The sequence below is a fragment of the Notolepis coatsorum genome (assembly GCF_963971535.1).
Source record: "Notolepis coatsorum genome assembly, chromosome: 3".
Taxonomy (NCBI): domain Eukaryota; kingdom Metazoa; phylum Chordata; class Actinopteri; order Aulopiformes; family Paralepididae; genus Notolepis; species Notolepis coatsorum.
Window position 1 is genome coordinate 88,810,153 of NC_140167.1, and position 27,500 is coordinate 88,837,652.

At 46.7% G+C, this 27,500-nt stretch overlaps 1 protein-coding gene across 2 annotated transcripts in view; it reads right to left on the reverse strand.

Moving 5' to 3' along the window:
• Nucleotides 1-27,500, reverse strand: part of cpamd8 (C3 and PZP like alpha-2-macroglobulin domain containing 8) — a 130,646-nt gene that overhangs the window by 2,249 nt on the left and 100,897 nt on the right. The window contains exons 38-42 of one of the 2 annotated variants that reach the window (XM_084311559.1): nucleotides 16,698-16,772; nucleotides 15,868-15,973; nucleotides 13,692-13,802; nucleotides 11,758-11,970; nucleotides 8,692-8,754 (exon numbers count right to left, since the gene is read on the reverse strand). In XM_084311559.1, the coding sequence (XP_084167685.1) occupies nucleotides 8,692-8,754; nucleotides 11,758-11,970; nucleotides 13,692-13,802; nucleotides 15,868-15,973; nucleotides 16,698-16,772 (568 nt within the window). Of the gene's footprint in view, nucleotides 1-8,691; nucleotides 8,758-11,757; nucleotides 11,971-13,691; nucleotides 13,803-15,867; nucleotides 15,974-16,697; nucleotides 16,773-27,500 lie in introns of both variants that reach the window. The other variant, XM_084311558.1, reaches the window with a different exon arrangement.

Below are 27,500 nucleotides of genomic sequence, written 5' to 3' on the forward strand. Positions count from 1 at the left end.
GTGGGATTCTTTTTAAATGAAGAAGAAGACAGAAATCAAAAGATCAGTTGACCTTTTCACACGAGGAGAAGGTGGACGTTTCAGATTTGATCAGGTTTGCCGTGGTGTGAACGAGACCTCTGACGTATCCCTCGTGTGTTGTCTGGTGCGAGCTCACTCATAGGAGGCAAGCCTGCACAGGGGCGCTAATTCCAGAGCCTCGGCTTCCTCTCCTGAGCCAGGGGAAAGTGTCAGCTCCTTGGCTTCAGCAACACCCTCACCCGCTCCAACCCGCGCTCACCTGGAGGTCAGGTCTGTGACGCTGTAATGGTTTACAATGTCACTTGTTTGTCTCCTTCATTATTAACGACAATTCTAATGATTAACAATTAAAATAAATTCGAATGCATCCATCCATGCATTATTTAGGCCCTGTGTGTGTGTGTGTGTGTGTGTGTGTGTGGTGTGTGTGTGTGTGTGTGTGTGTGTGTGTGTGTGTGTGTGTGTGTGTGTGTGTGTGTGTGGTGTGTGTGTGCGTGCGTGCGTGTGTGCGTGCGCTGCAGCATTAGCTTTAACAGCATTCCTGTGGCGAGTGTGAAGCCTCATCCTTTCTTTGTACTAAGGAGACCTTTGACTGAGAGCAGTTCTGTGTTGGAGCTACCGCTGGGGGCTGCAGGCTGGAAGCAAGTCAGTACAGGCCATACTATGTGAACCACACACAAGGCCACGCGTACACACGCACACACACACACGACCCAACACACACGCACGCACGCTTAGCCTCCCTGACATGCACTTCACCTTCTGCATGATTCACTGTCTCTCTCTACTTGTTCGCTGCCAGATCTAACACAGTAATATCCTCCTCTAACACACATCCTTAACATCCGGTCTGGAATCTCCTGCTACATATCTGTGGATGGCATCTGATCTGAGCCATGGAAGAGCAGCCAGCAGCCTAGTCCAGAGAGTCAAGTCTATCCTCATATTTGTCTATCTACATAACCCCCCCCCCCCCCCAACACCCCCCTCTTTCCTTCCTCATACTTTCCCTGTCTTTTTCATTCTTCGCTTTCACCTTCCTTCTACTCTCTCTCTCTTTCTTCACCTTCCTTCCACTCTCTATCTCTTTCTACACCTTCCTTCCTCTCTCTTTCTTCACCTTCCTTCCACTCTCTATCTCTTTCTACACCTTCCTTCTATCTCTCTTTCTCCACCTTCCTTCCTTCTCTCTTTCTACACCTTCCTTCTCTCTCTCTTTCTTCACCTTCCTTCTCTCTCTTTCTTCACCTTCCTTCTCTCTCTCTTTCTACACCTTCCTTCCTTCTCTCTCTTTCTACACCTTCCTTCTAACTCTCTTTCTACACCGTCCTTCTCTCTCTCTTTCTACACCTTCCTTCCTTCTCTCTCTTTCTACACCGTCCTTCTCTCTCTCTTTCTACACCTTCCTTCTCTCTCTCTTTCTTCACCTTCCTTCTCTCTCTTTCTTCACCTTCCTTCTCTCTCTCTTTCTACACCTTCCTTCCTTCTCTCTCTTTCTACACCTTCCTTCTCTCTCTTCTACACCTTCCTTCCTTCTCTCTCTTTCTACACCTTCCTTCCTTCTCTCTCTTTCTACACCTTCCTTCTCTCTCTCTTTCTACACCTTCCTTCTCTCTCTTTCTTCACCTTCCTTCTCTCTCTCTTTCTTCACATTCCTTCTATCTCTTTCTACACCTTCCTTCATTCTAACTCTCTTTCTACACCTTCCTTCTCTCTCTCTTTCTTCACATTCCTTCTATCTCTTTCTACACATTCCTTCATTCTAACTCTCTTTCTACACCTTCCTTCTCTCTCTCTTTCTACACCTTCCTTCTCTCTCTCTTTCTTCACATTCCTTCTTTCTCTCTTTCTCCACCTTCCTTCCTTCCTTCTCTCTTTCTACACATTCCTTCCTTCTCTCTTTCTCCACCTTCCCTCCTTCTCTCTTTCTACACCTTCCTTCTCTCTCTTTCTTCACCTTCCTTCTCTCTCTTTCTTCACCTTCCTTCTCTCTCTCTTTCTACACCGTCCTTCCTTCTCTCTTTCTACACCTTCATTCCTTCTCTCTTTCTATACATCCCTTCTATCTCTTTATATACATTCCTTCTATCTTTCTTTCTACACCTTCCTCCCGTCTCTCTTTCTACACCTTCCTTCTATCTCTCTTCTCCACCTTCCTTCCTTCTATCTCTTTCTACACCTTCCTTCTATCTCTCTTTCTCCACCTTCCTTCCTTCTATCTCTTTCTCCACCTTCCTTCCTTCTGTCTTTCTACACCTTCCTTCCGTCTCTCTTTCTACACCTTCCTTCTATCTATCTTTCTACACCTTCCTTCTATCTATCTTTCTACACCTTCCTTCTATCTCTCTTTCTACCTTCCTTCTATCTCTCTTTCTCCACCTTCCTTCCTTCTCTCTTTCTCCACCTTCCTTCTCTCTCTCTTTCTACACCTTCCTTCTAACTCTCTTTCTACACCTTCCTTCTCTCTTTCTCACCTTCCTTCCTTCTCTCTTTCTACACCTTCCTTCTCTCTCTCTTTCTACACCTTCTTCTCTCTTTCTTCACCTTCCTTCTCTCTCTCTTTCTACATCTTCCTTCTCTCTCTCTTTCTACACCTTCCTTCTAACTCTCTTTCTACACCTTCCTTCTCTCTCTTTCTACACCTTCCTTCTCTCTTTCTATACATTCCTTCTATCTCTTTCTACACCTTCCTTCCTTCTCTCTTTCTACACCTTCCTGCTATCTCTCTTTCTCCACCTTCCTTCCTTCTGTCTTTCTACACCTTCCTTCCTTCTCTCTTTCTACACCTTCCTTCTATCTCTCTTTTTTTGTATTTTATTTTTTTATTATTTTTTAAACAAACACATATACAAACATGACAACATAAAATTAGATATACAAGCATTAATTAACAGTGCACATCAATGAAATCACCATTTAGATAAATGTCTTATACAAGATATACACCTAACACCTGCTATCTAATACCCTACATACATATGCTCCTGCTCGCTACCCCCCCCCCCCCCCCCCCCCCCCCGGACCCCCCATTGGATAATCCATCCATTATCATTCGCTCCTAACCAGGCATTACCATTATATGCTAGCTTTTATTCTCTCCACCACTTCTAACCACATTGTCATTTTGGATTCATTGAGACCCAAAATTCTTGCTGTAGATATTTCTAGATAAATCACATAGAGATAAGAAGAAGAATCCAGACCTTCCGGCACATTTCTTCCAGTTGAAACCATCGTGATGCTATCAGCTTTTTAGCCACTGTGATACCAGATAAAACCAATCTCTTTAGCTGTATTGGTACTGCATACTCAAAAACATCATTCAGCAGTAATACAGAGGGGTGTACAGGTATATTCAGAGTTAAGAGATTTGATAATTGCTGGGTCACTTCTTTCCAGAATATCTTAACTGGTGGGCAGTCCCAGTACATGTGCATAAATGTCCCCTCGTCCCCATTTGTGCATAAGGAGCATTTGGAGTCTTGTTTAAGACCCATTCTGTTCAGTCTTATAGGAGTCAAGTATGTCCTATGAATATAGTTAAGATTTATTTGTTGATGGTCCGGGTTCCTTGATGCAAGTCGAACATTTGCCCAGGCTTCTTGCCAATCAAAATCTATTTCCAGGTCTGGTATATCCCTCCTCCAGACTGATTCTAAGTGGAGGGTTTCATACGAGGACGTTAGTAATTGATGATAAAAATCTGATACAAAACCTCTCGATGTCTCTCTTTCATAGAAGAATTTGTGGTATCTGTGGTGTACAATTGGTATCCTTAATGGAACACCGTGAGCCTTCAAACATAACAATAACTGTGCGTAAAAATAATATGTGTGTGAGGATTCTGTGAGGATTGGTTCTTTCCCCGCCACACGCTTCTGGAGCGATTACCAATTCCATCACGCACCTGTCGTAGTTTGTGATTAGCACTCCTGAGGCTTCATATACTGGGACCTTCTTTCAATCGTTGTCGGGTCGTTTTGAATACTACTGCTTCTGCCTGCCTTCCCCCCGTTGTTGTGCCTCGTCTACTTTCCCTCCAGGACATCTTTGGATTGCCGCTGGTGAATATCTTGATCATCCGTTTGGAGCTGCGCCTCGTTGCCCGCTTTACGCGTTTGCGCTTTGGTGAGTTTTGGAACCAAACCCTTTTGGATTATCTGTTTTTGTGTGTTTGGATAACACTGAAGAATTACCGTTTTTGTTTTGCACTGGACTCAGCTAAATTGTGTGTTTGGATAACACTGAAGAGGTACCGTTTTGTTTTGTACTGGACTCAGCTAAATTGTGTCTTTGGATAACACTGAAGAGGTATCGTTTTGTTTTGTACTGGACTCAGCTAACTTGTGTGTAGTTTACACCGAAGATCAAGTCACTTGTATTTCATACTGGACTCAGCTAAGGGAGGACTGAACTGCACTGCCTCTGTGTACTGTTGGACTGTTACTGGACTCAGCTAAGGGAGGACTGAACTGCACTGCCTCTGTGTACTGTTGGACTGTTGTTGATCTCTCTCTCTCTCTCCGTTTCCACTCCGAGTTGGAGCTGGGAGTATCTGCAGAGCCGCAACGGCGTCTACGCCGATTCCCCACCTCAAACACCGGGAGGATTTGCAGAGCCGCAGATAACTCTGCCGAAGGCATTCTCCTTTTTTGTTGTTCAGAATTGTTACTTGACTCTTTTTGATTCTGTAAATAAATACGCCCTAGTGTTTGGCTAACTCTGAACTACCTGTCTGTGCCGTGCTGTTGAGGTCGGTTTCAAACCCTAACAATGTGGAACCGGTGAGATTAAATTTTTTGTGTACTTCCTCATAACTACAAAAGCCCTGTTTGTTGAAAACATCTCCTAATGTGTGTATGCCCTGCTTTTCCCATCTAGGGAATCTTATAGGTCGTTTTCCAATCAGGAGTGCATTGTTATTGAATAAGTGAGTATGATTATGCCATTTATGTGAGTTAGAATTTTATTTTTTTGTGTTTCACGCCATATCCGGATCGCATGAGTAATAATGGGGCCAAATTTTAGTTCGCATTGCTTAATTGATAATTTGGTGTATACTATGTCCTGCAGTCTATGTGGTGCTACTATATTTACTTCTAAATTCCTCCAGGATACTGATGCTTGGGGATCAAACCAGGTTGTCAGTGGTCTTAAAGTGTACGCCTTAAAATAGTGGAAAAAATCTGGAAATGACATACCTCCGTCGGCTTTGTTTCTCTGTGCGGTGGATCTTTTTATATGTGGTGGTTTGTTATTCCAAATAAATTTGTATGCGGAAGAGTGTAATTTTTTCCAGTAACCATCTGGAGGGGGCAACGGTAGCATTGAGCTGATGAAGTTGATTCTAGGTAGGACGTCCATCTTAACTATTGATACTCGTGCCTGTACTGAGTTTTTAAGTTTCGACCACCTGTCAAAGTCGTATTTTATTTTATTTTGGATTTTTATGTAATTGTGCTTCACCGTTTGGCTTATGGTAGGGAATACTTCCACTCCTAAACATCTAAAGTGTTTAACCATCGGTATCTCTTCTGGGAGGGTTATATATTTTTTTGCAGGGGCGTTAAGTGGAAGGAAAGCTGACTTCGGCCAATTTATCTTAAATCCTGATAAATCGCCAAAGTCCTCAATCAACTTGAGAAGATGAGGCATTGCGGTGTTGGGGTTTTGCATAAACAGTATTACGTCGTCCGCATATAAACTAATTTTATGTTGAGTGCCCTTGATTACGATTGGTTCTATGGATTGGGATTGTCTTATATATTGTGCTAAAGGTTCTAATGATAAATCGAAAAGTCCGGGAATAAGAGGGCAACCCTGTCTAGAAGAGCGTGATACCGGAAAGATTTCGGAGGTGATTATACCTGTTGTAATCATGGCCGATGGGTCTTTGTATAATACTTTAATCATATCAATGAATCCTTTTCCTAACCCCATCCTTTCTAATACTGCCCATAGATACGACCATTCCAACCTATCAAAAGCTTTCATTGCATCCAGGGACAGCATCGCCTTAGGTGTGGTGTCGTCCTTGCTGGCATCTAGTACATGTAGTAATGGTCTTATGTTATCAGTGATCAAGCGGTTTCTTATGAAGCCAGTTTGATCCGGATGAACTAAAGACGTCATATGCTTTTGAAGTCTGATGGCTAATACCTTAGAGTACAGTTTGATATCGGTTCCGAGGAGGCTTAAGGGTCTATAACTACCGCACTCGGTGGGGTCTTTGTCTTTTTTAAGGAGGACTGTTATGAGTGCAATATTGTCGTTCTTATGGAAGTTCCCCTCCTTGACTGAGTATAAAATCATATTAAGTAATAGGGGTCCAATTATGTCCCAACATGAGAGGTACATTTCTGGTGGGATACCGTCTCTTCCAGGGGCCTTACCACTTTGCATTTCGGATATGGCCTTCCTGAGTTCCTCTAGTGTGATCGGTGTTTCTAACTGTTTAGCGTCATCCTCTGAAAGTTTAGGGAGGTTAATTTGATTAAGATATGTGTCCATTTTGTTTTGATCGAAGGTCGTTTCTGATTTATACAAGTTGGAGTAGAACTCCTTGAATGTCACGTTTATTTTTTTAGGGTCTGTAACAAGTCCTTGTTGTGCTTTAATGGTAGTTATATCAGCAAATTTTGCGTTAACTCTTAATCGCATAGCCAATAGGTGACTTGGTTTAGAACCTTGAGAGTACTGCTGTTGTCTTGTGCTACGTATTTGTATTTCAGATTGTTGTTTATATATGGCGTTAATCTCTCTTTTTAGTACATTAACTTGATTTTCCAGTCGAACCGAGTCGTTGTATTGTAAAGAAGTAAATAACGTAGAGTAAAGCGTTTCCAGTTCCAGTCCACTTCTATCTCTCTTTCTACACCTTCTTTCTATCTCTCTTTATCCACCTTCTTTCTATCTCTCTTTATCCACCTTCCTTCCTTCTCTCTTTCTTCACCTTCCTTCTATCTCTCTTTCTACACCTTCTTTCTATCTTTCTTTCTCCACCTTCCTTCCTTCTCTCTTTCTTCACCTTCCTTCTACTCTCCTTCTACACCTTCCTTCTCTCTCCACATTCCTTCTCTCTCCACATTCCTTTTACTCTCTCTTTCTCCACCTTTCTCCCTTCTCTCTCTCTCTTTCTCCACCTTCCTTCTCTCTCCCCACCTTAATTCTAACTCTCTCTTTCTTTCTCCACCTTCCTTCCTTCCTTCTCTCTCTCCACGCCTTCCTTCTAACTCTCTCTTCACCTTCATTCTAACTCTCTCTTTCTTTCTCCACCTTCCTTCTAACTCTCTCAATAAAGTCCATTTGAATTTAATTGAATTGAATTGAAATTGAATTGAATTGAATTGATAGAGCAAGAGAGAGCGAGCGTGCGTGTGTGTGTGTGTGTGCAGGGACCGAAACTAAAGCCCGCCGCCCGCCAGGGGCGCTCAGTTTTTACCTTTGGCGCTTGACACTTAGAGGGCTGCCCGCCGTGTGGCGTGTAATCAATCAAGTTCATAACGATACTCTTATTTTGAAAATCTGTGCGGGTCTCATTTCCGCCCCAAGCGCATCTCCAGTCATAATATCGATGGCTCCGGCAGTTAGCAACAATTAGGTTCGTATGATACTCTTATTTTGAAAAAAACCATGGCAACGAGTCATATCCGCCCAGCCCTGCAGCGGGATACTATTGGCTAAGGGCTTCTGCTCGCAGTGCTCATGTCAACACAGGCAGTCTGCTCTAGAAGAGCGGACCTCCATGAGCTACCATTACTGTTTAAACAATGACCCAGTCAACTATTCACTTTTAGTTTAATACATGACGAGGCATTGTCTAACGGTATCTAGCTGGCTAGCTACTGATAGCTGCTGATATCAACAAATGCTCCAGCAATAGTCGACTCGAGTGCATAATACCTCCGTTCCCTCGTTAGCTAGCTTAGCTAGCTCACGTTAGATCTATCTGTCCCAGTAAACTAAATTGTCTTAACGTTATCTACCGGGCTAGCAGTAGCTACAGATAGCTCCTGATATCAATGTCTTATAACATTGATTGAATGCGTATTCTAGCTGAGGGCATGTTGAATGTGATTTGACAAAAGAACCGTAACGTTATAAATAGGGTCCAGCTGCATCGCCGGAGAATCCTTGCATGCTGAATGTAGGGTCTAGCTGAATATAGGGTCTAGCTGCAGGGCCGGAGAATCCTTGCTGGAGCTGGAGGCTACTCAAGTATACACACAGACAGTGGAGCTGTTTGCAGATAGCAAGCATTTTGACTTATTGCGTGGTGGCGATGTCTCGCAGATAATACAACTACAAGTATGATTATATAATATATATTTTATTTAAAAAAAAAATGTTATATAAAATATATATATATATATTTTTAATCAAAAAAATGTTGGCAGGTAAGAAATATGCTTGGCGGGTAGACTCTTCCCATCTACCCGCCACTGGCCGGTGAGTCAAAAAGTTAATTTCGCTCCCTGTGTGTGTGTGTGTGTGTGTGTGTGTGTGTGTGTGTGTGTGTGTGTGTGTGTGTGTGTGTGTGTGTGTGTGTGTGTGTGTGTGTGTGTGTGTGTGTGTGTGTGTGTGTGTGTGTGTGTGTGTGTGTGTGTGTGTGTGTGTGTGTGTGTGTGTGTGTGTGTGAAAGTGAAAGTGAAAGGTGTTAGTTGAAGGTACCTGTGTGTATAGGGACTGGATCCTCAGCCTCTGTTACTGGCTGCTTTTCCGTTGGTACGCTATCTGCTGGAAACACACACACACACGCACACACACACACACACACACACACGCACACACACACACACACACACACACACACGCACACACACTGAGAGGTTGGAGGCACAGTGGCAGCAGCCTGGATTATAATCCTTAACAAATAAAGCCGGAGGTCAAACCACGGCTAGAGAGGCTCTAGTCGAGGTCTGGAAACCCATTGGTATCTTTCTCCATCTCAGACTGGAGATGTGGGCATTCATCTCCCCGACAAGCGACAACCATACACAAACAAACAAGGGCAGGGAGGTCTGAGCTCAAATAAATGGTCCTTTTGATCATCTACTGTATGAACCACTCGGCAAACACCGGGCCGCGTTCCCACCGGCGGTTTGAGTCCCGTCTCCCTGCTCTGCTCCGCAACATGAAGGCTCCTTTGTTGTTGGTCTGTGCTTCGGAAAGGAATGTGACGGGTTTTTCAAAGGGCCGGACAAAAGCACTCTGTCATTTAGACTGCCCTGTAATATAGCAGAGAAGAGCAGGGGAGAGGGAGAGAGATGGAGGGGAGGAGGAGGAGGAGGAGGAGGAGGAGGAGGAGGAGGAGGAGAGGAGGAGGGGAAGGAGGGGGAGGGAGGGGAAGAGGAGGAGGGGAGGAGGGGAGGAGGAGGAGGAGAAGGGGAGGAGGAGGAGGGGAGGGGGGAGAAGGAGGAGGAGGGAAGGAGGAGGAGGGGGGAGAGGAAGGGAGGGGAGGAGGGAGGAGGGGAGGGAGGAGAGAGATGAGGAGGGGAGAGAGATGGAGGAGGGGAGGGAGAGGGAGGAGGAGGGGAGGGGAGAGAGATGGAGGAGGGGAGAGGCAGAGAGATGGAGGAGGGAGAGGGAGAGGAGATGGAGGAGGAGGAGGTGAGGGGGGGAGGAGGAGGGAGAGGAGAGGAGAGGAGGAGGAGAGGGGAGGAGGAGGAGGAGGAGGAGGAGGGGAGGGAGGAGGAGGAGGGGAGGAGGAGGAGGGGAGAGGGATGGAGGAGGAGGGGAGATGAAGAGGGGGAGGAGGGGTGGAGGGGAGAAAGGAGGAGGAGGGGAGATAAGGAGGAGGGGAGGAGGAGGATTCTCCTCACAAAGCTCATCCAGTAATCAGCTCAACACCTGAACAGCTGTTTCCACAGCCCAGATCAGCTCAGCGCACACAGACACACACCCACCCACACACACACACACACACGCACACACACACGACACACACACACACACACACACACACACACACACACACACACACACACACACACACACACACACACACACACACACACACACACACACACACACACACACACACACACACACACACACACACACAGATCAGGTGCATACATTCACTCACACATGCACACTGTATATGCATACTGTAGTCGTGCACGTGTACACATAGACACACACACATTTCCTCTAAAAGGAGGAGTAATTTCTGGGAAATGCTGTCAGCTGTTTGAAGTTACAGTTGAATTACTGTACATACATACTTATATTTGCCGTATCTATATTTATCCACATCTGTCTGTATATACCGGCATATAATCCTCTTTACATACCTGTAGATACTATATCTAGATCTTACCTACTCTTACTAGTTAAACCACTGGCCAGCTGGCCTTTATACCTGTATCACTGTACATAATAATACTATAACACTGTACATACATCTGATTAGCACAATTACTCAGTAGTACTCATTTATATATACGTCCAGTTTAATCACCTGTACATTGATAATTGTTATTGCACTTCTGTTATTGTTACATCTGCACTCTGGTTAGATACCAACCTCTTTTTGTTGTACTGTGCTGTGTATCATGACAATACATTTTAATCTAATCTACTCTACTACACACAAAGCATATTAGCCACCACCACCACCACACAGACACACACACAGAGCGACACAGAGACACTCACATACACACACAGAGAGACACAGAGACACTCACTCACACACACACTCACACACATGCACGCACGCACACACACACACGCCCAATCGCCCATGTCCTCCTCTACTACGCTGTAAATCATACAACAAAGATGAGACAGTCACCACACACAACATTCCCTCAGCACTTTAGTCTCTGTGCAGTGGAAACAGGAATAGGAGAGAGGTGGACGGAGCAGAAGTGATTTGAGGACGGAAAGAGACATTATGACATTATGTCCATCAGCGGTCCCGAGGTTGATGCAAGATGAGAGAAAGAGAGAGGTCTTACTCTGGGGACAGAAAGAGAGAGGTCTTACTCTGGGACAGAAAGAGAGGGGTCGTACTCTGGAGACACTGGGACAGACAGAGAGAGGTCTTACTCTGAGGACACTGGGACAGAAAGAGAGAGGTCTTACTCTGAGGACACTGGGGCAGAAAGAGAGAGGTCTTACTCTGAGGACACTGGGGCAGAAAGAGAGAGGTCTTACTCTGAGGACACTGGGGCAGAAAGAGAGAGGTCTTACTCTGGGACAGAAAGAGAGGGGTCGTACTCTGGAGACACTGGGACAGAAAGAGAGAGGTCGTACTCTGGGACAGAAAGAGAGAGGTCGTACTCTGGGACAGAAAGAGAGAGGTCGTACTCTGGGGACACTGGGACAGAAAGAGAGAGGTCTTACTCTGGGGACACTGGGACAGAAAGAGAGAGGTCTTACTCTGGGGACACTGGGACAGAAAGAGAGAGGTCTTACTCTGAGGACACTGGGACAGAAAGAGAGAGGTCTTACTCTGAGGACACTGGGACAGAAAGAGAGAGGTCTTACTCTGAGGACACTGGGACAGAAAGAGAGAGAGAGGTCTTACTCTGAGGACACTGGGACAGAAAGAGAGAGGTCTTACTCTGGGGACACTGGGACAGAAAGAGAGAGGTCTTACTCTGGGGACACTGGGACAGAAAGAGAGGGGTCTTACTCTGAGGACAGAAAGAGAGAGGTCTTACTCTGGGGACACTGGGACAGAAAGAGAGGGGTCTTACTCTGAGGACAGAAAGAGAGGGGTCTTACTCTGGGGACACTGGGACGGGGGAACCTGCTCGATGCGTGTCCCGTTCCGGCAGGCGAACACTTCCATCTGACACTGGTTCTCGTAGAGCTGACCGTCCGACCCACAAACCGGCTCCCCGTCGTAACCGCAGTCCCTGTAGCAGGTGCAGCGTTCAAACTGCTCCTCCTCCAGACAGCCAAACACACTGTTACATTGGTTCCCCTGCACAAAACCTGGGGGGGAAGGGGGGCAGAGATACAGGAGGCACATCGTCACGTTGACTGAATGATATGATCGTTGTAGTGGCTGGATTCTGCGAGTGTTTGTTGTGCAAGTAAATCATCACTTTTCTCAATCAATCCATTAATCAATATGGCATATTGTTGGTTTGAAATATAATTAGCTTCACAATGACTAGAATTATGGGTGAACCAATATCGCTCAGACACCAGGCTAAAAGAGTATTAGTATTCGAATTTCCCCGATACTAAATAATAAACGTGTAACATGTCAGAAATCAAAGCAAAATTACTTGATTTTTTGCTGCATTCTTTACAAATGGATTATATCTCAAAAATAGTTGTCCAATGACAATAAACTGATGGTTTAAGTCTGTTCTGTTTAGTAATGGCTTCCTCTCTTCCTCATCTGACATGGCTGCTGTAACAGGGGCTATCAGCAGAGCCACGCCAAGCCAACAACATCCACGGATTGTCATTTAATGAAGAAACCTCTTGATAATACAGTAAGTGTTTGTGTGGCCTCTTGAATTGCTCTTCCTCGCCCCATCCAACAGAGGCAGAAAGATGGACACATTGTGTTAAGCTGTAGCCCTATTTTCAGAAAATCCGCCTAAAAGTAAATGCCCAAGTAAATGGAAGATTGCTCCACTTCTACAAGCTCAATCTGCACATTGTTGGTATCCAGTGTCAGAAATATTGTGTCTGTTACTATGCTTGAGTAAATTGTGATGAAACAGAGGAGAATATAAATCATAATTTTTCTTTGCATCTTTGACAGTGAATAACACCGTGCTAAAAGTGTGGCTGTTCAGATCTTGCTCACTGAGCTCATTCAGCACCTTCCTGAGATCAAGTCAAATATAAGCAAAAGAATAAAGGGAAGATGATTAAACAGAAGGATTTGTAGATACGGTACTGAATTATAATCCATTTGAATTATACATTTTTAATTATGAACTATAAATTACCTTATAATGGCCAAGTCATAAATCTCCTCTTTCCAATGGCAGTGTTAAATCTGGATTTAGTAATTTCCGAAAAAAAAAAAATTTCCGACAAAAGAGCGATAGAATTCACATTTTTCAGATAAATTCATTTTTTCTAAAAGATTTTAAAACATCGGTAAACAAACGTAGTGCTGAACATATACACTTTGACTGCTGTTTTGAGAGGGTTAGGGTCTTTACTCTTGGCTACATTTGAAAAAGTAACACAACATTAATTAATATGGTCTGTATTGATCGATTTATGAGAAAACAGCAGGGTCCCCCAATTGGCAAGCTGCGGAACTGGATCAAGTTTACTTGACTCTGATTGCAAGATGGGTAGGGGTTGTAGCTCGAGTGGAAGTTAAGTGAATTTTTGTGAAAATAATAATAATAATAATAATAATAATAATAATAATAATAATAATAATAATAATAATAATAATAATAATAATAATAATTATTATTATTATTATTATAATAATAATAATAATAATAATAATAATAATAATAATAATAATAATAATAATAATAATAATAATAATAATAATAATAATAATAATAATAATAATAATAATAATAATAATAATAATAATAATAATAATAATAATAATAATAATAATAATAATAATAATAATAATAATAATAATAATAATAATAATAATAATAATAATAATTTGACAGAAGTGGGCCTGTCAACCAATCGGAGCAGGGTGCAAGTCTCACCTATCCACTGATTGGTCGAACTCTCCACCTCATTGCAGGTCGTCCCGTCACAGAGCTCCCGCGCCAGTGGGCTGCTCTCGCTCACATTGTAGAACCGGGTGGCCTCAAACGCTGCACCACACACGCACACGCACACACACACGCACACACACATGCACATTTTAGATGCTTTATTTATGTCCACATAAATACAGAGTACATTAAGGACATAAACACGAACAGTGCAATTAGCTCATTGGGAGTTATTCAATTACATTTGTGACTGTGCAGCATTTATCGTACACGTACAATATTGACACAGATGATGTTTCAAAAACAGATGCAATAGCATTTCCGTAAAACTATATCTACTCTATGGGTACAAAAAGCAACGCCGTCTCCAAATAGAGCGGCTACCAATAATAGCAGATATAGAGCAATACCTTGCTACTGTAACTGTTTAGCCTTTCTCTTGGCGATGTGGGCCACCTGAAGGCCCCTAACCACCAGCTTGTGAACATGACCCAGGCTGCCAAAAATGAAAACTAAAAGTTGACACTTGTAGCCTATAGTTGTGAGATGTTCAGCTTGAGCTGCTGATATTTCAGCAACTTGGTTAAAAAGGCTTCCTCCAGGCTGTGGTCGAAGGTACAGCCAACCTCTAGAATAAACACCTCTCTACTGCTCTCATTAACCACCACAACGTCAGGGTGTTGGCTGAGATGTTACAGAACACCTCTGAATCATTATCACACAGGCCAAACATGCTGGGCTTAACAGTGCAGCGCTTGTACAGTGATGTAGAGCAGTGTTTCTCAACTGGTGGGTCGTGACCCAAAAGTGGGTCGCGGGGCCATTTTGAGTGGGTAAAAAAATAATATGTATTTATTTTTAATTTTTTATATAATTTTTTTTGCACTACCTATCTTTGTGAAAGTGGCTTCTCAGCTCTGGTCCAGCTGAAGACAAAGCAGAGGAACAGATTGGACATTGAGCATGACCTCAGAGTTGCTTTGTCTATCACCCCAGACTTTGAGACTCTTATTGTCAGGAGCACCTAGCATGTCCTACCATGCTCTGTAAATAACTTATGTACATATACCGATATGCCCTACTCTGTTTACTTGTTTTATTGCACAATGTCGTTCTATTGGATTCTATTATATGTTATTACTATTGTATTATGCACATCGTTGCGGGCAAGACCACCCGCATTTCATTGTATACTCGTATGCCGTGACAAATAAAACTCTTGACTTGACTCTCTTGACTCAAACAACATCCCCAGTTATCCCATTAGTTCCCTGGGATGTTAAGCCAAGAAGTCTGCTAAGAAGGATATATTATTTATTATTATTATTATTTTATTTCATTGTGTTTTTAGCCCTAGTTGCATTTTTTTTGCAACCCCAGTTATCCCATTAGTTCCCCCAAACTTACTGTAGGTCTGTTATGTTAAGCTAAGAAATCTGCTAAGAAGCATATTATTTATTATTATTTTATTTCATTGGGTTTTTAGCCCTAGTTGCACTTTTGTTGCACTTTTTTGTGTTTATTTCATGTTGTTAACAGTGCATGAAAGATTGCGTATTACTGCAATTGTTTTTTTTTAATAAATCATAGTGGTTAAAAAATTTGGAAAATGTTGGGTCCCGACTCCCGAGGCTAGACCAGTTAAGTTGAGAACCACTGATGTAGAGGACCCAAGAGTAGATCCGATATCTTTCAATATCAAGTCCACAATTCTGTCGTGCCTACAAATGTAATGCCCCTTGTAAGCATGGCAACCATTTAGGATGTACGACATGGTTTCAGTGATCTGCACATGGCCAGGGTGTATACAGTGAGAGCTATGACTGTCAGGAAGCCAGATGGAAAGATTCAGCTTAGTTGGTAAAACCTGCAGTCTAGCTTTTATAGTGAAGATGATAATACTCTCGTCGAGAGTTACCCTCTTAAACACTGCATGTGAGACGTAGTGATCAGCAGGGAGACAGGCAAGGCACACACACACACACACGCACACGCACACACACACGCACACACACGTAAAAAACAATGACGACACTGAGGCCACACACTTGAAAATTCCAATTTCCTTCAAGTGGAGCCAGTTCATAAATCACAGTGAGTTACTAGACTTTCCTGCTCTTTAAGTTTTAAAGAGCCGTTCTAAAAATATTCATCAGAGACACACCTGGTTCGTAGTAGTCATAGACCTTGACCGGTACAGGCGCTGTCTTGCCCACGATGTATTCCCTGACGGCCTGGAAGACCACACACGTCATGCACTGGCTGGGGATCTGAGCAGGGGGACAGCAGCACCCAGAGACGCATCAACCAATAAACAATGTCAATTTATACCTTAACCCTTTCACTGCCACACGACAGAAGGTTAATTCTAAAATACCCTATCACACACAACCGACGGTCGACCGGCTGTCGTGTCGGCAGTGAAAGGGTTAACCTTCTGTGTGTCGCCGCAGTGAAAGGGTTAACCGTTTTTAACCGTTTTTGGTAGTGCAGCGGTGAAAGGGTTAAGCACACATTTCTACCAATGTATCATCGTTTCTATCAGTATATCACCCGCCCCTAATGCAATTGTATGCAAACTACATCATTTTTGTCAATGAATCTACACGATACATTTGTATCAAAATAAAACAGCAGACGTTTGAACATTTACATTTAATTTGACTTGTTTTTCCCACGAACGCACCACTTAAATCGAGCTAAAGAATGCACTTTAACAGGTTATTATTATTTATTCCTACAATCTCAGTGCATTTTGGAATGAAATTACTCTTTGTTGTTTTGTGTCTCCCACAGACTATAGACACATTGAACTGCCACCAATGAAATGTTTCGATGCATCGATGCGGTCGTGTTTCTAATTTATTATTTTTCTCTAGTCGATTTACAGCGATTAACCCCCCCGACGGTACAGAGATGTACCGACACACACACCCGGACAATAACAATAGGCTCCGATTCAGATTCATATCAGGGAAATGGTATTGAACTGACCTCATCGAAGTAGAACACCACCTTCCTCCCGTCCAGCTCGTACCTCTTCAGACCCACCCGCTTGTCCATCAGCAGCTGTTGCAGAGACACAGATCACCGGGGCTCAAACTCACGACGTAAACGTAACGTGCATTTTAGAATTAATTTAAAGATTTTTTTTTTAACCCTTTCACTACCACACTACAGAAAGGTTAACCCTTTCACTACCACACTACAGACGGTTAATAGTAGTGTGGCAGTGAAAGGGTTAACCTTCTCTGTATTGTTGCAGTGAAAGGGTTAACCCTTTGGTAGTGTGGCAGTGAAAGGGTTAAAGCTCTACATGGACCGGCAGACCTCAGTATCTGTCTGTATCTCCCGCCCCCGAGCACTGAGATCAGCCAATCGGCTGCGGCTGGTTGTCCCTATAGGACCAGGCTGAAGACCAGAGGCGACCCAGCCTTTGGTGCGGCTGCCCCTGGGCTCTGGAACAGCCTGCCCCCCCCCCCCCCCCCCCTGGGCTCTGGAACAGCCCCCCCCCTGGGCTCTGGAACAGCCTGCCCTGCACCTTAGATCTGCCCCTACGCTCTGGAACAGCCTGTCCTGCACCTTAGATCTGCCCCTGGGCTCTGGAACAGCCTGCCCCCCCCTGGGCTCTGGAACAGCCTGCCCTGCACCTTAGATCTGCCCCTACGCTCTGGAACAGCCTGTCCTGCACCTTAGATCTGCCCCTGGGCTCTGGAACAGCCTGCCCTGCTCATTAGATCTGCCCCTGGGCTCTGGAACAGCCTGCCCTGCACCTTAGATCTGCCCCTACGCTCTGGAACAGCCTGTCCTGCACATTAGATCTGCCCCTGGGCTCTGGAACAGCCTGCCCTGCTCATTAGATCTGCCCCTGGGCTCTGGAACAGCCTGCCCTGCTCATTAGATCTGCCCCTGGGCTCTGGAACAGCCTGCCCTGCACCTTAGATCTGCCCCTGGGCTCTGGAACAGCCTGCCCTGCACATTAGATCTGCCCCTGGGCTCTGGAACAGCCTGCCCTGCACCTTAGATCTGCCCCTGGGCTCTGGAACAGCCTGCCCTGCACCTTAGATCTGCCCCTGGGCTCTGGAACAGCCTGCCCTGCACCTTAGATCTGCCCCTGGGCTCTGGAACAGCCTGCCCTGCACCTTAGATCTGCCCCTGGGCTCTGGCACATTAGATCTGCTCAGCCCCTACTGATTTTTAAGTCTTCTCTGAAGACCCACTTCTTCTTCTCCCTGGCTTTCGACGCAGGTTGAGCTGATGGGCACCACCATTTTAACATGTACCTCTGTACTGTTCTTCTTGTATTGTTGTCTATTGTTGTATTGTGCTGTATATGCCATGGTGTGTTTTTGTGTGCCACATTGCATTGCCTGTGTGTGTTAGCCTTTTATTGATCTGTACGGCACAAATTACATCTTTTCCTAGAATCCTAGAATTAGCTCAGGGAAATCCTGCAGTGTACACGTTAGAACCTCCAACGCACTTGTGTGTGTGTGTGTGTGTGTGTGTGTGTGTGTGTGTGTGTGTGTGTGTGTGTGTATGTGTGCGTGTGTGTGTGTGTGTGCGTGTGCGTGTGTGTGTGTGTGTGTGTGTGGAAGGTGGCAGACTTTGGGACAGCAGAGGTTTATGAGGTGCTCAGCCTGAGCTGGCGCCATGGAGAGACAAGCAAGCACACACACACACACACACACACACACACACACACACACACACACACACACACACACACACACACACACACACACACACACACACACACACACACACACACACACACACACACACACACACACACACACACACACACACACACACACACACACACACACACACACACACACACACACACACACACACACACACACACACACACACACACACACACACACACACACACACACACACACACACACACACACACACACACACACACACACACACACACACACACACACACACACACACACACACACACACACACACACACACACACACACACTCGATATATACATGCAGTGTTTTGGGTCGTGAAACATTATATTGGGTGTAAAGGAACCATGACTGTGGTGGACTAATCATTGGGGAGCAGCATCCTGAGGAAGCAAGACCTGAGGAGACCAGACCTGAGGAGACCAGACCTGAGGAGACCTGACTGAGGAGACCAGACCTGAGGAGACCAGACCTGAGGAGACCTGACTGAGGAGACCAGACCTGAGGAGACCAGACCTGAGGAGACCAGACCTGAGGAGACCAGACCTGAGGAGACCTGACTTGAGGAGACCTGACCTGAGGAGACCAGACCTGAGGAGACCAGACCTGAGGAAGCAAGACCTGAGGAGACCAGACCTGAGGAGGCCAGACCTGAGGAGACCAGACCTGAGGAGACCTGACTGAGGAGACCAGACCTGAGGAGACCAGACCTGAGGAGACCTGACCTGAGGAGACCAGACCTGAGGAGACCAGACCTGAGGAGACCTGACCTGAGGAGACCAGACCTGAGGAGACCAGACCTGAGGAGACCAGACCTGAGGAGACCTGACTGAGGAGACCAGACCTGAGGAGACCAGACCTGAGGAGACCAGACCTGAGGAGACCTGACCTGAGGAGACCTGACTGAGGAGACCAGACCTGAGGAGACCAGACCTGAGGAGGCCAGACCTGAGGAGACCAGACCTGAGGAGACCAGACCTGAGGAGACCAGACCTGAGGCCTGCCACTATAAATTGAGGAATGCCAAGTGTCAGTCAGGGCAGCCAGGCAGGCAGCTGTAAAGCCAGGGAAGCTAAGCAGGGTGGCTGTAAACTGAGCTTGTTAGCTAGATCTACCAGCTATCCCACACACACCAAGGAGGCTCTGGCATGGCAGGCCATGTGTGTGTGTGTGTGTGTGTGTGTGTGAGTGTGTGTGTGAGAGTGTGTGAGTGTATGTAAGTATGTGTGTGTGTGTGTGTGTGTGACTGTGTGTGTGTTGCATCTCCCCCAGGTAGGCAGAGGGGGCTCTTTATGGGGGTTGGGGGCTGCAGACTGAGGCCCTATATAACTGTAGTAATAGAGGGACTAACCAGTGATGAGAGGTTGGGGAGGTGACCTCAGATACCCTCAGTCTGTCCTCCACCCCCTGCTTCTCACTCCATCCACTCCTCCATCACTCCTCCATCACTCCTATATCACTCATCCCCCACTCCTCTATCACTCCTATATCACTCCTCTATCACTCCTCTATCACTCCTCCATCACTCCTCTATCACTCCTCCATCACTCCTATATCACTCATATATCACTCCTATATCACTCCTCTATCACTCCTCCATCACTCTATCACTCCTATATCACTCCTCTAACACTCCTCTATCACTCCTCCATCACTCCTCCATCACTCCTCTATCACTCCTCTAACACTCCTCTATCACTCCTCCATCACTCCTCTATCACTCCTCTATCACTCCTCTAACACTCATCTAACACTCCTCTATCACTCCTACATCACTCCTCCATCACTCCTCCATCACTCCTCCATCACTCCTCTATCACTCCTCCATCACTCCTCTATCACTCCTCCATCACTCCTCCATCACTCCTCTATCACTCCTCCATCACTCCTCCATCACTCCTCCATCACTCCTCTAACACTCCTCTATCACTCCTCCATCACTCCTCCATCACTCCTCTATCACTCCTCTATCACTCCTCCATCACTCCTCCATCACTCCTCTATCACTCCTCTATCACTCCTCCATCACTCCTCCATCACTCCTCTAACACTCCTCCATCACTCCTCCATCACTCCTCTAACACTCCTGTATCACTCCTCCATCACTCCTCTATCACTCCTCCATCACTCCTCTATCACTCCTCTATCACTCCTCCATCACTCCTCTATCACTCCTCCATCACTCCTCCATCACTCCTCTAACACTCCTCCATCACTCCTCCATCACTCCTCCATCACTCCTCTATCACTCCTCTAACACTCCTGTATCACTCCTCCATCACTCCTCTATCACCCCTCCATCACTCCTCCATCACTCCTCTAACACTCCTCTATCACTCCTCCATCACTCCTCCATCACTCCTCCATCACTCCTCCATCACTCCTCCATCACTCCTCTATCACTCCTCTAACACTCCTCTATCACTCCTCCATCACTCCTCTATCACTCCTCTATCACTCCTCTATCACTCCTCCATCACTCCTCTATCACATTTACATTTACATTTACATTTAGTCATTTAGCTGCCGCTTTTATCCAAAGCGACTTACAAGTTCTGTACGACAAGCCATCAGGAAGGGCACAACTCTATCAGCTGAGCAACAATGTTCATCAAAGTGTTGAGTGTTACAGTGTAGGTTAGTTTATTAGGACAAGTGCATGACAGTACGGTTAGTTAGGGTTAGATTTTTTTTTTATAGTTTTTCTTTTTTTTTTTTAGATAATGGTTGAAGAAGTGCGTCTTTAGTCGACGGCGAAAGATTGGACGTGATTCGGCTGTCCTAACTGGGGTGGGTAGTTCATTCCACCATTGTGGGGCAAGGACTGAGAATAGGCGACTTCTCTTTGATGACCCTCCCGGAGCTTGGATAGGAGTAGGTCTGAGGCGGCCAGAAGATGCAGAGCGTAGGGGTCTTGAGGGTGTGTAGTTAGAGACCATTGACCGGAGGTAGGCAGGAGCGGTTCCCTTTGCCGCACGGTATGCTAGGTCGAAGGCCTTGAAGCGGATTCGTGCAGCAATGGGGAGCCAGTGCAGGTCCCTAAGAAGTGGGGTGACATGGGCCGACTTCGGTAGGTTTGAGATCAGGCGGGCCGCTGCGTTCTGAATGAGTTGAAGAGGCTTAGTGGCAGTGGCCGGGAGGCCAGCGAGCAGTGCATTGCAGTAGTCGAGGCGGGAGATGACTGTTGATTGGACGAGGAGTTGGGTGGCTTCTTTTGTCAGGAAGGGGCGGATCCTTCTGACGTTGCTCAGGAGGAATCGGCAGGTTCTGGTCGTCGCTGCGATGTGAGCAGAGAAGTTCAACTGGTCGTCGAGGACAACACCAAGGTTCTTGGCGGTCGGGGACGCAGTCACAGCTGCATTCTCGACTGTGATTGAAAGGTCGGTTAGGGGGGAGGATTTGGCCGGCAGGTGGAGCAATTCTGTTTTGCTTAGGTTCAGTTTGAGGTGGTTGGACGTCATCCAGGCGGAGATGTCGGACAGACAGGCCGAGATCCGCTCAGAGACGTGGATATCTGAGGGAGGGAAGGAGAGGAAGAGTTGAGTATCGTCGGCATAACAATGGTAGGAGAAGCCATGAGACGTGATAATGTTACCCAGTGATTTAGTGTAGAGGGAGAAGAGAAGGGGTCCTAAAACCGAGCCCTGGGGGACACCCGTCCGCAGGGGGCGGGTGGCCGACAGGGTCCCTCTCCATGACACTTGGTAGGAGCGGTCATTGAGGTATGATGACAGCCATGTCAGCGCAGAGCCAGCCACTCCCATTCCTGCGAGGGCCGCAAGGAGGATCTGGTGGTTGACTGTGTCGAAGGCTGCAGATAGATCTAGGAGAATCAGGACAGAGGAGAGGCCTTTCGCTTTTGCTAAGTGAAGTGCCTCTGTGACCGCAATGAGGGCCGTCTCTGTGGAGTGACCAGTCCTGAAGCCTGACTGATTAGGGTCTAGGAGGTCATTCTGTAAGAGATAAGCAGTAAGTTGGTTGGATACAGCACGTTCAAGTGTTTTAGAAAGGAAGGAGAAGAGAGACAGGACGGTAGTTGCCTATGACGGTAGGGTTCACTCCTCTATCACTCCTCCATTACTCCTCCATCACTCCTCTATCACTCCTCTATCACTCCTCCATCACTCCTCCATCACTCCTCCATCACTCCTCCATCACTCCTCCATCACTCCTCTATCACTCCTCCATCACTCCTCCATCACTCCTCCATCACTCCTCTATCACTCCTCTATCACTCCTCCATCACTCCTCCATCACTCCTCTATCACTCCTCTATCACTCCTCCATCACTCCTCCCCCACTCCTCCATCACTCCTCCATCACTCCTCTAACACTCCTCTATCACTCCTCCATCACTCCTCCATCACTCCTCTATCACTCCTCTATCACTCCTCCATCACTCCTCCATCACTCCTCCCCCACTCCTCCATCACTCCTCCATCACTCCTCTAACACTCCTCTATCACTCCTCTATCACTCCTCCATCACTCCTCCATCACTCCTCCCCCACTCCTCCATCACTCCTACATCACTCCTCTAACACTCCTCTATCACTCCTCTAACACTCCTCCATCACTCCTCTATCACTCCTCCATCACTCCTCTAACACTCCTCTATCACTCCTCCATCACTCCTCCATCACTCCTCCATCACTCCTCCATCACTCCTCTATCACTCCTCTAACACTCCTCTATCACTCCTCTAACACTCCTCCATCACTCCTCTATCACTCCTCCATCACTCCTCTATCACTCCTCTAACACTCCTCCATCACTCCTCCATCACTCCTCTATCACTCCTCCATCACTCCTCCATCACTCCTCCATCACTCCTCTATCACTCCTCCATCACTCCTCTATCACTCCTCTATCACTCCTCCATCACTCCTCCATCACTCCTCCATCACTCTTCCATCACTCCTCTATCACTCCTCTATCACTCCTCCATCACTCCTCTATCACTCCTCCATCACTCCTCTATCACTCCTCTATCACTCCTCTATCACTCCTCTAACACTCCTCTATCACTCCTCTATCACTCCTCCATCACTCCTCCATCACTACTCCTCCATCACTCCTCTAACACTCATCTAACACTCCTCCATCACTCCTCTATCACTCCTCCATCACTCCTCTATCACTCCTCCATCATTCCTCTATCACTCCTCCATCACTCAAATCAAATCAAATCAAATCAAATTTATTTATAGGGCCCGACAACACACGTTAATGTCCCCATGGGCCGTACAGGTCTTCTTTAAACAAGTCAAGAAGACAACATAACAATAAGTCAAGAACAGAACAAGAACACCATAGGGTCCAAACATTTTTTAGATGAATGCAAATAAATGAAAGAATGCAAGCACTCCCAGACATACCCCACGCGAAGGTAAGGAAAAACTCACTAAAACCTAACAATAGGGAAAAAAAGCTCCACAGGCAATGTGGAGGAGAGAAACCTTAGAAGGGCCGTTCAAGGGGGGATCTCCCTTCTTAGATGTCGGTGATAGTAGTGTTGCAGACGGACAGTTGGTAAGCATGCACTCATGTGTGTGGTGAAACACAGATGAGTGCATGCAATAGCAACTGTACATTTTGAAAAATTAAAGATAGAGCTAATAGCGATAGCAACTGAACATTTTGAAAGATTAAAGATAGAGTTGATAGCGGATCTATTTGAGGCACAGGGGCGGCGCAAGAGGGTCACGTCCTCCCCGTCTTAGTCATGGGACATTCAACACTCCGGTCGTTGCTCAGGGACAGCCGGAGACAGGGGGAAGGGGGGTGGCGCAGAGAGGGTCGCGAACTCCCCGACATCATCGCGGGACATCCGGCACTCCGGTCACCACTACGAGACCTCCGGAGACAGGGGGGCACGCAGAGGGGGTCGCAATCTCCCGGCCTTCATCACGGGACGTCCAACACTCCGGTCAACACTCCTCCATCACTCCTCCATCACTCCTCCATCACTCCTCCATCACTCCTCTAACACTCATCTAACACTCCTCCATCACTCCTCTATCACTCCTCCATCACTCCTCTATCACTCCTCTATCACTCCTCCATCACTCCTCTATCACTCCTATATCACTCCTCCATCACTCCTCTATCACTCCTCTATCACTCCTCCATCACTCCTCCATCACTCCTCCATCACTCTTCCATCACTCCTCTATCACTCCTCCATCACTCCTCTATCACTCCTCTATCACTCCTCTATCACTCCTCTAACACTCCTCTATCACTCCTCTATCACTCCTCTATCACTCCTCCATCACTCCTCCATCACTCCTCCATCACTCCTCTAACACTCATCTAACACTCCTCCATCACTCCTCTATCACTCCTCTATCACTCCTCTATCACTCCTCTAACACTCCTCCATCACTCCTCCATCACTCCTATATCACTCCTCCATCACTCCTCTATCACTCCTCTATCACTCCTCCATCACTCCTCTATCACTCCTCTATCACTCCTCTATCACTCCTCTATCACTCCTCTAACACTCCTCCATCACTCCTATATCACTCCTCCATCACTCCTCTATCACTCCTCTAACACTCCTCCATCACTCCTCCATCACTCCTATATCACTCCTCTATCACTCCTCTATCACTCCTATATCACTCCTCCCCCACTCCTCCAGCACTCCTCTATCACTCCTCTATCACTCCTCCATCACTCCTCTATCACTCCTCTATCACCCCTCTATCACTCCTCCATCACTCCTCTATCACTCCTCCATCACTCCTCTATCACTCCTCTATCACTCCTCCATCACTCCTCTATCACTCCTCTATCACTCCTCTATCACTCCTCCATCACTTCTCCATCACTCCTCCATCACTCCTCCATCACTCCTCCATCACTCCTCTATCACTCCTCCATCACTCCTCTATCACTCCTCTAACACTCCTCTATCACTCCTCCATCACTCCTCTATCACTCCTCCATCACTCCTCCATCACTCCTCTATCACTCCTCCATCACTCCTCTATCACTCCTCCATCACTCCTCCATCACTCCTCCAACACTCCTCCATCACTCCTCCATCACTCCTCCATCACTCCTCCATCACTCCTCTATCACTCCTCTATCACTCCTCCATCACTCCTCCATCACTCCTCTATCACTCCTACATCACTCCTCCATCACTCCTCCATCACTCCTCTATCACTCCTCATTCACTCCTCTATCACTCCTCCATCACTCCTCCATCACTCCTTCATCACTCCTCCATCACTCCTCTATCACTCCTCCATCACTCCTCTAACACTCCTCTATCACTCCTCTAACACTCCTCTATCACTCCTCTATCACTCCTCTATCACTCCTCCCACACACACACACGCACGCACGCACGCACACACACACACACACACACACACACACACACACACACACACACACACACACACACACACACACACACACACACACACACACACACACACACACACACACACACACACACACACACACACACACACACACACTCGATATATACATGCAGTGTTTTGGGTCGTGAAACATTATATTGGGTGTAAAGGAACCATGACTGTGGTGGACTAATCATTGGGGAGCAGCATCCTGAGGAAGCAAGACCTGAGGAGACCAGACCTGAGGAGACCAGACCTGAGGAGACCTGACTGAGGAGACCAGACCTGAGGAGACCAGACCTGAGGAGACCTGACTGAGGAGACCAGACCTGAGGAGACCAGACCTGAGGAGACCAGACCTGAGGAGACCAGACCTGAGGAGACCTGACTTGAGGAGACCTGACCTGAGGAGACCAGACCTGAGGAGACCAGACCTGAGGAAGCAAGACCTGAGGAGACCAGACCTGAGGAGGCCAGACCTGAGGAGACCAGACCTGAGGAGACCTGACTGAGGAGACCAGACCTGAGGAGACCAGACCTGAGGAGACCTGACCTGAGGAGACCAGACCTGAGGAGACCAGACCTGAGGAGACCTGACCTGAGGAGACCAGACCTGAGGAGACCAGACCTGAGGAGACCAGACCTGAGGAGACCTGACTGAGGAGACCAGACCTGAGGAGACCAGACCTGAGGAGACCAGACCTGAGGAGACCTGACCTGAGGAGACCTGACTGAGGAGACCAGACCTGAGGAGACCAGACCTGAGGAGGCCAGACCTGAGGAGACCAGACCTGAGGAGACCAGACCTGAGGAGACCAGACCTGAGGCCTGCCACTATAAATTGAGGAATGCCAAGTGTCAGTCAGGGCAGCCAGGCAGGCAGCTGTAAAGCCAGGGAAGCTAAGCAGGGTGGCTGTAAACTGAGCTTGTTAGCTAGATCTACCAGCTATCCCACACACACCAAGGAGGCTCTGGCATGGCAGGCCATGTGTGTGTGTGTGTGTGTGTGTGTGTGAGTGTGTGTGTGAGAGTGTGTGAGTGTATGTAAGTATGTGTGTGTGTGTGTGTGACTGTGTGTGTGTTGCATCTCCCCCAGGTAGGCAGAGGGGGCTCTTTATGGGGGTTGGGGGCTGCAGACTGAGGCCCTATATAACTGTAGTAATAGAGGGACTAACCAGTGATGAGAGGTTGGGGAGGTGACCTCAGATACCCTCAGTCTGTCCTCCACCCCCTGCTTCTCACTCCATCCACTCCTCCATCACTCCTCCATCACTCCTATATCACTCATCCCCCACTCCTCTATCACTCCTCTATCACTCCTCTATCACTCCTCTATCACTCCTCCATCACTCCTCTATCACTCCTCCATCACTCCTATATCACTCCTATATCACTCCTCTATCACTCCTCCATCACTCTATCACTCCTATATCACTCCTCTAACACTCCTCTAACACTCCTCTATCACTCCTCCATCACTCCTCCATCACTCCTCTATCACTCCTCTAACACTCCTCTATCACTCCTCCATCACTCCTCTATCACTCCTCTATCACTCCTCTAACACTCCTCTAACACTCATCTAACACTCCTCTATCACTCCTCCATCACTCCTCCATCACTCCTCCATCACTCCTCCATCACTCCTCTATCACTCCTCCATCACTCCTATCACTCCTCCATCACTCCTCCATCACTCCTCTATC